This window comes from Hermetia illucens, chromosome 4 (genome assembly GCF_905115235.1).
Source record: "Hermetia illucens chromosome 4, iHerIll2.2.curated.20191125, whole genome shotgun sequence".
NCBI lineage: Eukaryota > Metazoa > Arthropoda > Insecta > Diptera > Stratiomyidae > Hermetia > Hermetia illucens.
In genome coordinates, this window is record NC_051852.1 from 128,636,026 (window position 1) to 128,651,432 (window position 15,407).

At 43.7% G+C, this 15,407-nt stretch overlaps 1 protein-coding gene across 1 annotated transcript; it reads left to right on the forward strand.

Moving 5' to 3' along the window:
• Positions 1-217: 217 nt before the first annotated feature.
• LOC119653686 lies at positions 218-10,280 on the forward strand. Its single transcript, XM_038058547.1, has 5 exons — positions 218-343; positions 9,020-9,070; positions 9,139-9,219; positions 9,321-9,987; positions 10,045-10,280. Exons 2-5 carry the CDS (start codon positions 9,032-9,034, stop codon positions 10,218-10,220), a joined length of 963 nt encoding a protein of 320 aa, XP_037914475.1. The 5' UTR covers positions 218-343; positions 9,020-9,031; the 3' UTR covers positions 10,221-10,280.
• Positions 10,281-15,407: the final 5,127 nt, after the last annotated feature.

Sequence of the window (15,407 nt, forward strand, 5' to 3'; positions counted from 1 at the left end):
TAAGTTTTTAGTTTAAAATTTACTCCGACCTATTTATTGAAATTTGTCTTTAACGAGCGAAAAATTCCGTATAAAATTGTAATATTGTGACCCCGAGTACAATGCGCTTTTTAACCGGATTCTTTCAAGAAAGAACGGTTTAGGGAGTATATCCTTTTCTTCTAGAAAATCTCGATTTGTCTTGTGATTTTTTCTCGTTTCCGCCCGTAACAAAGTCTTAAGAAAAACTGATCCGAGAAAAGGAACCAGAGCCTTTCCCAACCGAGTGAAAGCTGCGGAAAATACCCGAAATCAATACACAGCTGGTTCACTTCTACCCCGCCGACAAGAGGAAAGCTTTCAGGTATGCATATGTGTATATATGATAGTTTAAGTGGTGGATTCCTTTACCCTCTGATGGATGTACATTAACAATATAAACAGAATGGGGTAAGAGTGCTCAAGTTCTACTGCAAGATGCACTGGTATGCATCACTGATAAAAATCATATGATTACAGTAGGCTCCTGATTTTCGAATACATCTATTAATATAATAGAAATCTTATAAAATAGAAATCCAACTGCTATTTATCCTATTAATTCGAATATGACGTTTTTTCACTAATCCGGGAATATACTTTTTAAGAATATGGCGAATTTATCTGTTCACCTATTGTACATTTTCTGTGGAAGTTACACCATTGCTGCAAGTCATTTCGCTCCCCAAGCAACCTTTTTTCTCAAGACTGGTCTATTCTACTTCCTCTCATTAACCTGTCTCGTTCACAAGCGAGGTCGGCTCGCTGCGACCGCGCCATTCTGTTCCATCAAAGGCCAGATTTGGATGCAGTCGCGAGGCTTTCAAATCCCATCCAGCGTATCAAGACACCGATGTTTCGGCTTACCATCGACTTCGAATTTCAGATCAATCTTAGCGAGTGGATTCTCGTTAGCGCGAATTACGTGACCATACCATAGAAGATGTCCTTTCAATTTTTCCACGATCCGTCCAACCCAATATCGACCACAGGCATCCTTATTTCAGATGTGTTCGTCTCCATTACCGCGAGTCGCCGTTCATTGTCTTTTATAGTCGGTCTACACTCAGAACCATAGAGAACGAGAGGGCGACCAATACTGCGGTAAATTTCAGATTGCGGTCGTTCGTTGATAGGTTGCGGTAATGATATCCATTGGCTGATAGCATTAATCCGAAATATTTAAATCGCTTAGTTCTAGATAGGTCACTGCCACTGACAGCCATAATGCCCGTTTCAGGAAGATCGGCTGACATAAATTCAGTTTTACTCAGACTCAATCTCAGACGATGTTACATGAGGCGATCATTCATTCATCTGCATAAAGCCATGCATAGCCCGGTGGAAGTTGGATGTCATGTGTGACAGTGTCCATAACAAGTGTAATAATTTCTTCGAATTAGGAGAGTTAAAATACCATCCTGAGAGACCGGCGACAACCTAGAGGGAAGGGCTATCCCAAAACCTAAAGAAAATTGGCTAAATTGATACCGTGGAGATCTGGCGGCAAATACCGAAGCTTCATCGAAGCACTCTGTCGACACGTGCTGGCACACCTCTGCGCTAGCCAGGCTCGGGAATCTTGCGGTGGTCCTCGGGGCGCTTCGATCCCTCACGTGTCATTTTACAAAATTCAAGTGTCTATACCAATGCATGGGTCCGCACCGTATCCTGAAAATAACCACACAAACATGGGTATTTGCGCGAGCCTAACGAAGTAAACAACACGCGAACTAAAACCTAAAAATGAAAATCAAACAAGTTGGGAAACCGGAAGGTGGGCGCTGCAAATATTCGTGATTTTAGGATGATCTTAAGAGGGGTTTTGCAGTCAACTAAAAATTATAGTAAAATACGACTATTAACTTTCCGATCACGACGGGCCGACCCCGCTTGTGAACGGGAAAAAGGCTGAAAAAAAAGGAGATACGACTATTAACTTTATTTCAAGAGATATCGGAATGGAGGGTATTTCGGAGGCACCATATAGTGACAGTTTCTTGATTTTTTTCAGATTTTTCGGTTGAGTGATTTCTGAGAATGAGTCCGTGAAAGGAATGATCACTTTCAACCTCCCGCACTCCACACCTTTCCAATAAATGTCAAAACTATGACCGGCTTCGTAAAATACTACCCGAGACATTTCATTTGATACCCCACATGACTATATTTGGTGAAAAACAAAATTACACCTCCTTTTTACATGAATGGAACCCCTATTATATCTAAATTCGACGTAGCATTATCTAACTCATTATGTATGTGAGCTTTCACTGTTCCTACATTTTCACCAAATCATCAGGGTAATAATCTCGGACGAACGCAATGCTGACCCATCGTCTCCTACAGTGTACTGTAGTGTACCGTTACGGACTTGAATGAAGTGCCCTAACACACGGACATGGATTGTTGCGCCAACGATTATTATTACACAAAACCTTAAGAAACCACGGCTCGACCGCGCGTGTGGAGCCGGAAATCTCCGGACTCATGTCGCGATCGAGGGGTAAGATCAACGACACATCACATCCTTAATCTTTATTTGTTCTGCCTCAGATCTTCACACTTCGCACCCTCCGGCCTATGAAGGATGCCCCTAATTGTGAGGGATTTGCAAGGACTGATCCATACTTAAGCCACCATAGGTTGTTTGCCTTCGGATTCCGACTGAAAAATTGTTAACGACCATCGGTAAAAGTGGGAAAGACTACGCATCGATCTCAGGACAGCCGACAGGACTAACCACTCAGTAGTAGGCAGAGGGTCAAATCACATCACGTTTGGTGATCGGACAGAATTGATGAAGTTCCTTATAATCCCGTCGTTAACTTAAAATCTATACCCTGATGCTGATTTTGTGCGCAAGTTCGAACTCATACAGGTTTTATTTGTACCTTCCATATGTTCCATCGAGAGTGTTAATTAACACCAGTTGACGACACAGCAGCAAGCAAGGCTCGATGCTGCCATTGGCAGTTTTCCGTCTTTCTAGTCGGAGGGCTTAGGACGTAAAAACGTACAAACTTGCAACGTCGGGAATAATAAACGCATCGAAAACAGACCCTTTTCATTCTCTCCCGCCATCAAGAAGCTTCTCTATGAATACAATGACCGGATGCTGGCTTGGGAGTCCTTGAAAAATCACAAAGCGCCTGGTCTTCGCCAGCCATTGTTGGAGTGGAACCTGGAAAAGTGCGGCTTTGCCGTGATATACGTAAAATAAACAGTGTAACCGTGAGGGACGCTTATCCTTTACCTCTCATTCAGGGGATTTTCAATCGTCTTCCGAAGGATAGATTCATCATAAGTCTAGATCTGAAACATGCGTTCTGGCAAATTCCGCTGAATGAGGCATCCAAGGAGAAGACTGCCTTGACAGTTCCAGGGCGACCACTCTATCGGTTCGTGACCATGCCGTTTGGGCCCTGCAATGCGACCCCAAACCATGCAACGACTGATGGACAGAGTCATCCCAATTCACTCGCAACATCAAGTTTTTGTATACTTAGATGACTTATGACTGCTCATCGTAGAGACCTTTGGCCAGCACTTTCTGCTCTTGAGGAAATTGGCTCTCTGTATGAGACGGGCGGGCCTGACATTGAACATCCCGGATAGAAAATTTGTTATGAAGGAGGCTTGATACTTGGGGCACATCATCGTGAATGGGGCAATTTGTACAGAGTGTGCGCTATCAACTATTTTCCGTGACCAAAAACCGTTAAACAACTACTTGGTTACTTGGAATGTGTGGGTGGTATCAGCGATTTGTGCGAAATTACGCTTCGCTGACTGCACCGTTGACAGACATGCTTCAGAAGAAGCGTCAGTTTTGCTGGACTGAGGAAGCCGTTACGGCTTTCGACGCTCTGAAAACGAGACTCTTTTCGGCTCAGGCCTCGCACAACCCGCACTTCACCAAATCTTTCGCCATACATTATGACGCAAGTCAACATGGCATAGAAACGGCGCTAATACAGAAGACAGAGGAGGAAGATGAAGTTCCGATAGCGTATATGTCAAAGAAGCTTACTCAGTTTCAGCGAAACTGCACAGAAATATCTGGCAGCGGTGGAGACAGTGTGCAAATTCAGAGCATATATTGAAGGCACAACGTTGGAAGTGGTGGTTGAGCACGCTTCGCTTAAATGCCTGATGAACCAGTCATTCTTCACGGTAGACTGGCCAGATTGACATTGAATCTTCAAGGACTCTCGTTCATCATCAAACCCACGAAGGGATCACAATATGTGGTTCTGGATTCTCTATCTTGTATGTATTTACCAATGGAGGATGCTTTAGGGAGAAATGGGAATAACACATACATGGGTCGATTCTCGATTCTCGAAGTTTTCATTCGTGGAACCAGGTAAACGGTTTACTGCGAACTTCAGGTGTTTCGAATCCCTGAATCGATAACATTTGATAACGGGGTAAAAATCTGCGGCTTTCAACTACCTTTTTAGCCAGTATGGCATTCGACATAACTACACTGCTGTGTAGTCCCCGCAGGCAAGTAAATCGCTCACTGAAGAGGCAGAAGAAATAATGATTGAGGCTGTGATTCGTCGTGGAGCTGCCCCCTCGAACGCGGCACTCAGGTCCGAAGATTTACGGCTCCACGCACGGTCGAGCCTTGGTTTTTTTATTTTTAAGTTTTAGGTCGCGTGTTGTTGAGTCAGTTAGGTTAGCGCGAATCCCCATGTTTGTATGGTGATTTTCAGGATGCGGTGCGGACCCAGGCACTTCCATAGGCACGTGAATTATAAATGACATGTGAGGGATCGAAGCGATCCAAGAACCACATGAGTAACCGCGCAGAGTGTATTACGTCCGTAGTTACACAATTTTATTTTATTTGGACGATATCGCGAATACGATTGTCAGGAATGCGTAAAAAAATCTTCATGGTATGGAACAACAATCGGATCGGGCGGTAATTTGAACATTCTGCAGACTACCCTTCTTTTTAAGGTTTTGTGTAAACACAAAACCTTATTAAAATCGGTTTACTGTCTGTCTGTCTGTCGGTCTGTCTGTCTATCGGTCTGTCTGTCTGTCCGTCACACGCATTTTTCTCGGAGACGGTTTTAGCGATTGGCACCAAATTTGGTAGAAAGGGGGAACTGTCAACGCTCTCGCATATGGTGAGTTACATCCTTTTACGTCGAATTTAAAGGGGTCCCCGTACATGCAAAAGGAGGATATAAATTTTTTTTTCATCAAATATAGTCATGTGGGGTATCAAATTAAAGGTCTCGATTAGTACTTTTCGAAGCCGGCCTTAGTTTTGGCATTTGTTGAAAAGGTGATGAGTGCGGGCGGTTGAAAGTGATAATTTTTTTAACGAACCCATTCTCAGAAACTACCCAACCAAAAAATCAAAAAAAAATCAGGAGGTTGCCACTATATGGTGCCTAGGCTCCGAAATACCCTCCATACCGATACCAAATAAAGTTAATAATAGTACATTACTATAATTTTTAGTAATTGACAGGAAAACCCCCCTTAAGTTCACCCTAGAATCACAAAATTTACTACTATTACTAACAAAGTTATACTAGGTCAAAGCTGTCGTTTCTCCGCAAATTCAAGACTAAGAATGTCAATATCACTTGAAAGTGTAAATTTTCACATAATTTATGGACATTTTAGTGCTACATGCTAATGGGACAAATGCACACTCAAATCTCTTTATAAAAGAAATACACTAAACCTTTCATACCTGAAGCGTCTAGCTTCCGGTTTCCCAACTTGTTCCATATTCCATTTGGGGTACTTGCTTTCCTTCCTGAATAACCTGATTGTCCTCTCACCACCTTGTCGCACCGGTTTGTGGAAATAGATCCATGCAGCCTAAACACCGCGAAATTGGGAAGGCTCCCAGCGGACGATGAGGAAGGCACTGCGTAAAAAGCGAAGTTTCTTAAAAATGAGGACATGAGTGTTGCTACACGAACAAGTGTGGCGATATCCAGAGAAGTCGGACGCAAAAAAGCAGAACTTTCGGCGAAAATGTGAATAAGCTAGTAACCCTCGTTAGATCCGGAGTGGATGCAACAGACTCTTCTGTTAGCAGCGGTTTCTACATTAGACTACACTTATGTCTACCAACACTTATGTCTACCAAAGTAGTCACATTAATCTGCGGTGTGTCAAAACCTTTTCCTATCTACTGGCAGCAACGCTGGCTAATTTGCAGGACTGTCCTTATATATTTCTGGTACAAGAGCCATGGGTTCGTTACAACAAAATCTGTGTATTTGAATCAATAACGGACATCTTCTTCGATGAAAGATCATGGAAACAAAGAGCCAGCATTCTGATATCAAAGTTGACAGCAGGCAACCATGCTAAAGAAATTTTGTACCAGGACCTAGTTACGGTCAACTTACAATACCAGGTTAATGGCAAGAGACGAAATCTCATAGTTCCCTCTGCTTATCTGCTTATCATAGCGTAGGATTCTTTGCCACTGACACAAGAACTAAGGGATCTGGTAGCAAAAGTAGAATCAAATGGCCTTGAACCCTTAATAGATTGCGATGCGAACACTCAGCATATTTGTTAGGGAAGTAGCAAATGCAATGCTAGGAGAGGAGCTGTTTGATTTAACCAGTTCAGCTGGTCTAATGACCGCAAACGTAGGGTGCGTTCGTGGGGCCAAGAAGAAGTGAAGTAATTGACCTAACAATATGCATTACAAAGGTTTTATAGTTGATCAGAGGCTGGCGAGTGCTAGATGCAGTTTCATTCTCAGATCATTGTTACTTAGATTTTAGTCTAACTATTGCAGGCGAACAAGAAACAAGAAGAAGAAAGAAAGAAGAATCCCAGGAAAATTAACTGGACAAAAATTAATAAACTTCTTGGCAACAAAATGCAGCTCCCTAGACCACTAAGGACGGAATTGGAAACTCCGAGTTGCACACTTTTACAGTGCTTCGAAAAGGCTTGTCCTATTTCTCGAGGCCAAAGCGATAAAACGGTTTCATGGAGGAACCGTGAATAGCAAAGATTCAGGAATTCAACCAGATGACTTCTAAATCATGCTTGTAAAAACAATATAAATAAAGACTGGTTAAACTTCAGAAACTCACAGCGTGAATATAAGAACGTCGCAAAACGTTGGCAACGAAACTCCTTTAGAGCGTACTGTGAGGAATTGAAAAGAAAATTGGAGACCACCAGAATATGCAGAGTCCTTAAAAAGCATGAGGCGGCCAAGTTGGACTCTTAGAAAACCGGATAGAACTTTCACGAACTCCAGAGTTAAGTTTATAAAGACTCTCTTGGAAGTACACCGCACGGAAGAACAGGTGATAGAAGTATGAGGGAGCGAATTGGCGGTTTCTACAAACCTTTCAACTCGAAAGTTTTACCAGCGTAATTGGTACACCACGAAAGCGGTTGTTACGAATTAAAAAACGAGAGCTGATATACCTAGTATGAATTGCAGGAGGGCATTGGGCACTTAGACCGACCTAAGAAATATAATATTTTCCGAGGGTCTCTTGCTCGGTGTACATGCCGCCTACCTCTTGGCAGAAGGTTAAGGTAGTCTTCATACCTAAACCTGGACAAGACTATTCAAATCCAAGAACTTCAAGCAAATCAGCTTTAGAGAGACTGGTTGCACGTCACTTTCGCGAGAAGTCGGAGAGTATCGTATCGATGAAACTAGCAAGCTAAAAATATACACCGCGCTGTTGATTTGATTGACGATTGGTGGCTCAAGCATGGACTTTCGGCAATTCCAAATAAAACCACAACGGTATTATTCACAAAAAAGAGGAAACTTTCTTTGCCTTTCAGAGATGAGGGATACAGCATTTCAACTCTCCCAAGAAGTGATGATATCTGGGATTTATTCTAGACAACAAGGTTCTTTGGAACATGTAGAGGAAAAGATGAAACAAGCTCTGACTCTGGCACGGGGTCCTAGGCCTCAGGTAGTAATGTGCTATCATTAAACCAATGTTCCACGACCGTCTCATTGTGGATCAAATCCGACTCAACAGGTTGCGGTGGGCGGGTCACTTAATCCGTATGGATGAGGATGATCCAGCCCAGAAAGTCTATAAGCGCAATATCTATGGTAGAAAAAGAAGAGGAAGCAGACGCTGCTTGAGATGGAGCGATGGCATAGGTCAGGACGCCAGACAGCTTTTAGAGATATCGAATTGGTTGACCTCGGTGCCAAACCGGAGTGTATGGAGTTCCTTATTAAAACAGGACTAGACCGGATACCGGTTGTTGCGTCGTTGATGATGATGATGTTTGCCTATGCATCCATAGTGTGGTGGGTTAAAGTGAGACAAAAGAGTTTTCGCTGTAAACTACATAACTGTCAAATCCTGGGATCCCTATCTTGAAACGAAGAAAAACTGGGACGATGACTCAAAAACAGAACAGAGTCCTCAAGTAGCAGTACACCTCTAAAAAAAGCAAAAAGTGGGCTTTTTCTGCTCATTTTAGACAGTTCGTTCAAATTAATATTTTTGAAAAAATCTATTAAAGTTGATAAAAAAATAAAGACAAGGTGACAGGCCCTGCTTCAGATGGAGCTTTTAGGTAGATCGAATTTTTAGACCTCGACGCAAAACCGCAATATCTAGAGTTCCTCACTAAGGCAGGCCTAGATCGAATGCCATGATGATCATTTGGGAATCAGGGAAATTTACAGGAGATCAAAGTTGATGTATTTACTTGCTGTATGGACAGCATTCGATTTAAATCCGTAGTGTATGATTCTCTACTCCGGGAAAATAGCTAAGAAAGTCGGAAGAAAAAGATGCTTTACTTTAGTTTTTTCGACTGTCACATACATACGTTTATAGGTAGTACCAAGTCGATCCAGAGTCCGAATGATGAATCTGCAAGGGTAAGGACTGTGTTACACTTTTACGAATCAATTCCATCACTTATTACCCTCTACAAACATTCAACTTTTAGATATGGAAGTGTAATTGGCTATCCACGTATCCATCCCTCTTTTCAGAAAAACATAAAAATGAATGAAGCTGTATGTAATGAAGATATCATAAATAAGGTAGCTACCAAGTCGTTATTCCAATTATACTCAACCGCTTTAATCAAAAACTTATAATGTGTTAACAGACAAGTAAGTCACTTGTTGATGAATACAGATTGCTTTTGAATGAACTTTTCGAATTGGAAATGAGGACCCTTGGAAAACAGGTTTGGCTTTTTTTCATGGAGATGCACTTTCAATGTTCCAATTGTTCGTTTAGTTTGCTTTTCTTTGTAATTGTAATGATACCATTCTTCAATCTTCTCAGAAGACTAATGAAGTACAACAAGGTGACGGTAATGAGCGCCAAAAAGCCTTGCATCTAGGCGAAAATATTGTCAGACATAGTAAAAAACATTTAAAAGAATCTCGGAAATCAGAAGGCGACATGGGGTCTGCCAAATCCTGCCAAACAACCAAATCTATTCCTAAAAAGAAAAGGCCCAGAAGAAAATCAAAATTTTGTCAAGCGTCACTAAGTCTGCGAAAATCTTACAAGTCATCCCATACACAGAGCACTGTCAAATCCCGACTCAAGACCTTCAAAAACGTTGCGACCTCTACACGACCTGATTCTCAAAGGATTTCACCCGATGCTGAAGTAACCCGCAAACTTTCCAAGCGACATTCGAAAGATATAACAGTTGGTCCACAAAATTCGTTGAAAAAAAATATAGAACCTCCAAAAAGCGTTAGCACCCCATCTGAACCTTCCGCAAATAAACTCGAACCCAACACAGATGACTCCCTTTCTGGACACACATCCTACTCAAGTTCCACTACGATCCAAATTGAACACTTTACGGACCATTTGGAGAGGAAACTCCTCCAAATGGAACGTAGACAATACTCCATTGCCAAAGACATGATCGCCGAAATCTGCAAGCAAGCGCGGCGGGGAAATCTTTCCAAGAAATCACTTGAGGAAATGGAAGGTAAACGTGAGGCTTACTTTGATATTACAATGAGATTAATAACATGAGTACTTTCAGCTCTTTTTGAAACCTCCAGGACTGCAAAAAGCGTTGACTGTAAAAAGCATAAGTCTGAAGTTGTTCCACTGAAAAAGAGGCGTTCAGAAAAAAGACGTCAATTTGATGCCGCTGAACTTGATTTTATAGTACAAAAAGAAAAAGAATTATTAACTAGATATTTGTCTGATTTTTAGAATTTGCCTAAATTTTATCTTTGATATGAGTATTTGAATAATAAATTGTATGTTCCGTGATGGTATCGGTTTTCACCTGATAGCGAATCGCGACTTTTAAGGGAAAGCATGCATTCCGGTTCTTATGAATTGAGTGGAAAATCGTAAGAAGAACGCCTTACCCGAGGGTGGAATACCTTCACTGACACTTTCTAATTCTATCGTCCCCCACCTCTACCAGATGACTGACGTATGTTTTGCCGGAAACTGTCGCTCCCAGGTCTCAAACTCAATCTCGACTCCGTGAAAGGGTAGTTTTCTTGCGTGGTCGGCCTTTTAAGCCTAGGACTGGCTCCAAGCCTTCCCTGTAACCCCCCCCCCCCTCTGTAACCTTTCTTCTGGCATCCTCCGAGGTCTTCTAACGGCTTTATCATTTACCATGGTGTCCTTTCGCCTCGATGTCCATTACAACTAGTCATTTCAAATAAGGGGTTATACCGGAAACGACAGTCTTATTCTTTACAGTACTGTAGACGTTTCTACCAAATATCAAACAAGTTGGGAAACCGGAAGCTAGATGCTTCAAGCATAAAAACAAACAATTTGATCTGGAAAGCACTCCTGTCATTAGGATTTCCTGAAACTTGGCAGACATATGCGCTATACTGTCCTCTATGCTGGTGTACTCCTAGGAGGAACTTAAGCGGGATTTTTCAGTTTTGTTTTCGAAACCAAGTGCTGTCTCACTTCAAGTGTGCACATTTTGACTCCTTAGTCGGGCACTTTACATTTCAGTCAAAACTAATATCAGTTTCGGAAAGTACTAATCGAGACATTTCATTTGATACCCCTTGTGACTACACCCGGTGGAAAACTATGTACATCCCTCCTTGGCGCGTATGGAGAGCCCCTCTTTAAACTCCGCGTAAATTTATGCCACTCACAAATTTCGTTTAGATCGGCTTAGCAATTTTGGAGAAAAGTAATTGTGACAGTCAGACAGACAGTGAATGAATTTTAAAAAGGTTTTGTTTTACACAAAACCTTAAAAAGTGACTGGTTTTCCATATTTTTACACCACACGGAATTCATAAAGGAAGGTACAAATGGTAGCTTCTCAAGCCAGGATCAATGTTCTGCTCCAACTAAAAACAAATAACGTTTGGTGCTAGGGCCTGCCAGAGCCGCTAAAACCAGCCGGACCATAGTCAGTGGTGGATAACGAAAGGAACAAAGAAGCCTCATCAAAGGAGGTGGCAATGTTTCACCAAAGCAGGAGGTTTGTTCACACCCTAAACCCGCTGAAGTTTGTGTGCCCTCGGAGATGACAACAGAGAAAATTATAAGGAATGCTAAGTTCTATGAGCAGAGGCGCTGGAGGACGCAGTCACCCGCAACTTGGGATCTTCAGGCATCGTACATGCTGCGTACATTAGTACAGACGAGTTAACGCAGCAGATACCCGGAAACCATCTCGCCGACGATATACCGTTTAGAAGATTCACTTGCGGTGGTCGACATTGATATTACATGGGGCGTGGTTTAACTACAAGCACGACATACTCCCCAAGTGTTGTAAGCGATACGGAAAATAAAGTATGTCCTTGCCCCTCAAAGAATGGCTTTATGACTTCATCCTGGAACGGTGAGGATTACTGTCGAAACTTTGCCTGCCAGGAACTTCTGCTTGACATCTGCTACAACCAATGTTTCGCATTATATCACCTTAATGGCCGCCATGCCATTCACATTGTTACAGTTGAATTGCGCCGGTGCAACTACTATGATGTATGATCTCGGCTGATATGCGCATAAACATGGTACAAGGTCCACGATGGTGGCATCAGACGCTACCCTGCGGACATGTTTGTGTTTACTGCTAGGGGGTCGGCAGCCGTTGCTATAAATGATACACGTCTTGATTGCGTCCATGTTGGAATCCTCACTAATAAGTGGAATACGTGTGTCTTAATCACAGGGACTTCGGAGGTGGCTATGTGCAAGCATTTACTGTCCGACTTGGAGACGTGAACCTGGATGAGGTAACTCCGCCTCATGGTGGAACACTCAGTTTCATCTATGTTTGTACACCAAGATTTCCGAGCGCACATCTTACCACCGTGCTACACGTAGGGAAGGGAAATTCATCTGGAACGTTCGCCAACCACGACTTTTTTGCTTGACAGCCTCATCAAATGTTTTCACTTTTGAAAGCTCCAGGCGCATCAGATTGTTACATATTTGAATGTAGCAGCGAGTGATCACACCTTTATTAAGACCGCCCTGTCCAACCATATACGTCATGTTGTTGGGTGCTCGACAATTTGCGGGTTTGTGGATTTCTGCAACTTCCACGGCGATCGATATGGCGTTGCACCGATCGTGGAAAAAATACGAAAGTGGCGTCTTCGATGGTATGGTCACGTAATTCGCGCTAACGATAATTCCGGTCTGAACATCGAAGTCGATAGTAAACGATCAAAAGATCGGTCGAAACAACGGTAGCTTGATACGCTGGATAGGGATTTGAAAAGTTCGCGATAGCATCCACATCAGACTTTTGATAGAACCAAACGGCGAAACCGATCACGAGGAGCTGACCCCGCGTGCGAACGGTTCAAAGGCTTAAGAAAGAGAAGATCCAACTCCAAACCTTCGTCTACACCAATTGCAATTGCATTGCTGGTTATACGATGCAGTGAAATCCACCCTCCCAGAATTGCCGACGGATGGACCGTCTCAAAAGCACTTGGCGCAGAACAATCGAGAAGCTACCGCGAGTGATAGTGCGTTGGTGTGGCTGACACGCTATACTTGCGGGCCATTGGGTAAGTGGCAACCATATAGTGGCTTATGGACGCCAGAACCCACTGAAACAATGCAAGAACTACCGCTGTAGAAACGATTAGGCAACTTATAATTCTTTGGAATGACGATGTTGAAATGAAGGTCCGTGAAAAAAAAAGCCTCTATAACAAGTTTTTCGACGATAAAACGCTCGCCCATTGGCAAATTTATTAGAATACAACCCAGAAAGCGACTCCTCCCTGCATGTTCCACGTACGGGTCCCCTATGTTGTATGACTTTGCGATGACAGCGCAGGGTATGAAACTGTTCTACGATTGTCAGCGAATTGTTAGCATGTCTTCCTGTATGTCGTACGGTTTCGACCGACGTCATGTAGGTCTTGTTGGGTGTTCCTCCTCTTAATCTGGAGGTAGTCCGGCGTGCCGCGGCCTACAGGATCAGGAGGGGTGTACCTTTGCTGCAAACGGATTTAATAAGTGCAGTTCAGGTGGAGGATCTAGGAAAAAATCACAAGCTTGCTAGATGAGAGTGTAACGTCTAAGGGCCAGCTTAGATGGAACGAAGATGGGAAAGGTCGGGACACGTATGGGTACGTCCAAAATGTGTCTGCCAGAGAAAGTTCTGTCGCGGACTTCGGGCTTGAGGTGGGCTTCCTCTTGACGGGGCATGGTAGGTTGAATGGGTTTCTCTTCTCGAGGGGGATGTGTGGGGCAGACTCAGAGGGCTGGTCCCATACCCTCTGTGTCTGTTCGACGTACTGTGGCATCCGCAATTTAGACGCCAGTGGCGCACTTCGATGCGTGTTGTATTGTACGCAGCGCGGGTACTCAGAGGTGGCGGTGAGGAAGACGGGGCGGCAACCCTGTCGGCCAAACCAAAACCAAGTGGCCGAGGAGAACCTCCATAGTGGTGGCACCGGGAGACGCTGTACTCACTTGGGTTTGCCGGCCGTGATGCAGTAGGCGAATGCTCCAAGGGCCTAATTAAGGCGATCAGACCCGCGTCTGCACGGGGACTCATCTGAAGTGGCAAATTGGTCACGAAACCTTACCAGGGATATACTGGTACCATGGGAACTGGGATAGCTCCTCGACTCTCATACTTCGGGTGAACTCCCGTTGTATGTGAGTACAGCTCGGTTATTTGCGGTAGGCCCCCTAGTGAGAGTTTCATGGGGATTGTGGTTATGCTCAAGGTACCTACGTTAAACACCCAAGGGCTTAACTGAACGCAGTGCGGTAGTTGACTGGTGGAAAGGTTTCGTTGCCGTTTTTCGCTCCGAGCTAATTCCAGTCAATTTGTTGGGGAGTTCCATCCCCACGTACTCGAGTAGGGCAATCAGACCCCAGTCTGTAACTGGACTCATCTGAAGTGACTCGTGCCGCGAAGACTCACCGGAGGTTATCTGATACCTTGGGAACCGGGATAGCCCTCTGAAAGCATATGCTCCAAGAGAATTCCTGTAGGATGTACGCTCGGCCCGGTTATTTGCGATTGCTTCCTTGTGGGAGTTTCATGGTAGTTGTGATTATGCCTACATCGCGGACAGAGATCCTTGGACCTTCATGTCAGCGCAACTGAAATCGAAGAAACGCTAAAACGAATGAAATCGGGAAAAGCAACAGCGCCCGACCACATGGCATCTCAACTCTAGAAAGCGAAGAGCTAGGACCCAAAACTGTGGCTCAGTGAATTCTTTAATCGGCAAGTTAGAACACCTGGCAAGAAAGTAAGGTAGTCCAGCAGAATGTTCAAATTACCGTTCAATTCGGCTACTTTTCTGCACCATAAAGATTTTTGAACGCGTTCTTAACAACCGTATTCACGAAGTCATTAAACTAACCGTGAATCAAGCCGGATTTGTCAAGAACTGCGATTCTTCTACCGAAATTCACTCTGCGCGGTTATTCATGGAGTCAGTAGCATCGCAATCTTTACATTGCATATCTGGATCTGGAAAAAACATTTGGCCGTGTGCCACACGAACTGATCTGGTATGCTCCAGGACAACACTTAGTGCCACGGAAAGTAAAGTTCGAAGTGTGACGGGCACAGCAAAACGGCTTCGTATCTATGTCTGTGTTCATCAAGAAAGCGCCCTCACGCCACTCCTCCTTGTTTTTGTTTTTTTTTATGGGAATGAAATCAACTTTCGCTTTCATTGCAAGTCTTTGTTTGGTGACCTACCTGGCCGCATCTCCGACATGATGTCCTTCTCTCCGGTCCCTTCCAAGTTGGTCATGTGTTGTTTCCTTTTATCCTTCTTCGCCTTCTTTTTTTGGGCACTGGATTCTACTTTGATAAAGTCTCCTTCAGGCACGTTGTCCTTTTTCCACTTTTTCCCCAATTCGCTTTGCAGTGGGCTATCTTCAGTCCGTTTGGCGCAAGCAGCGTGCGAG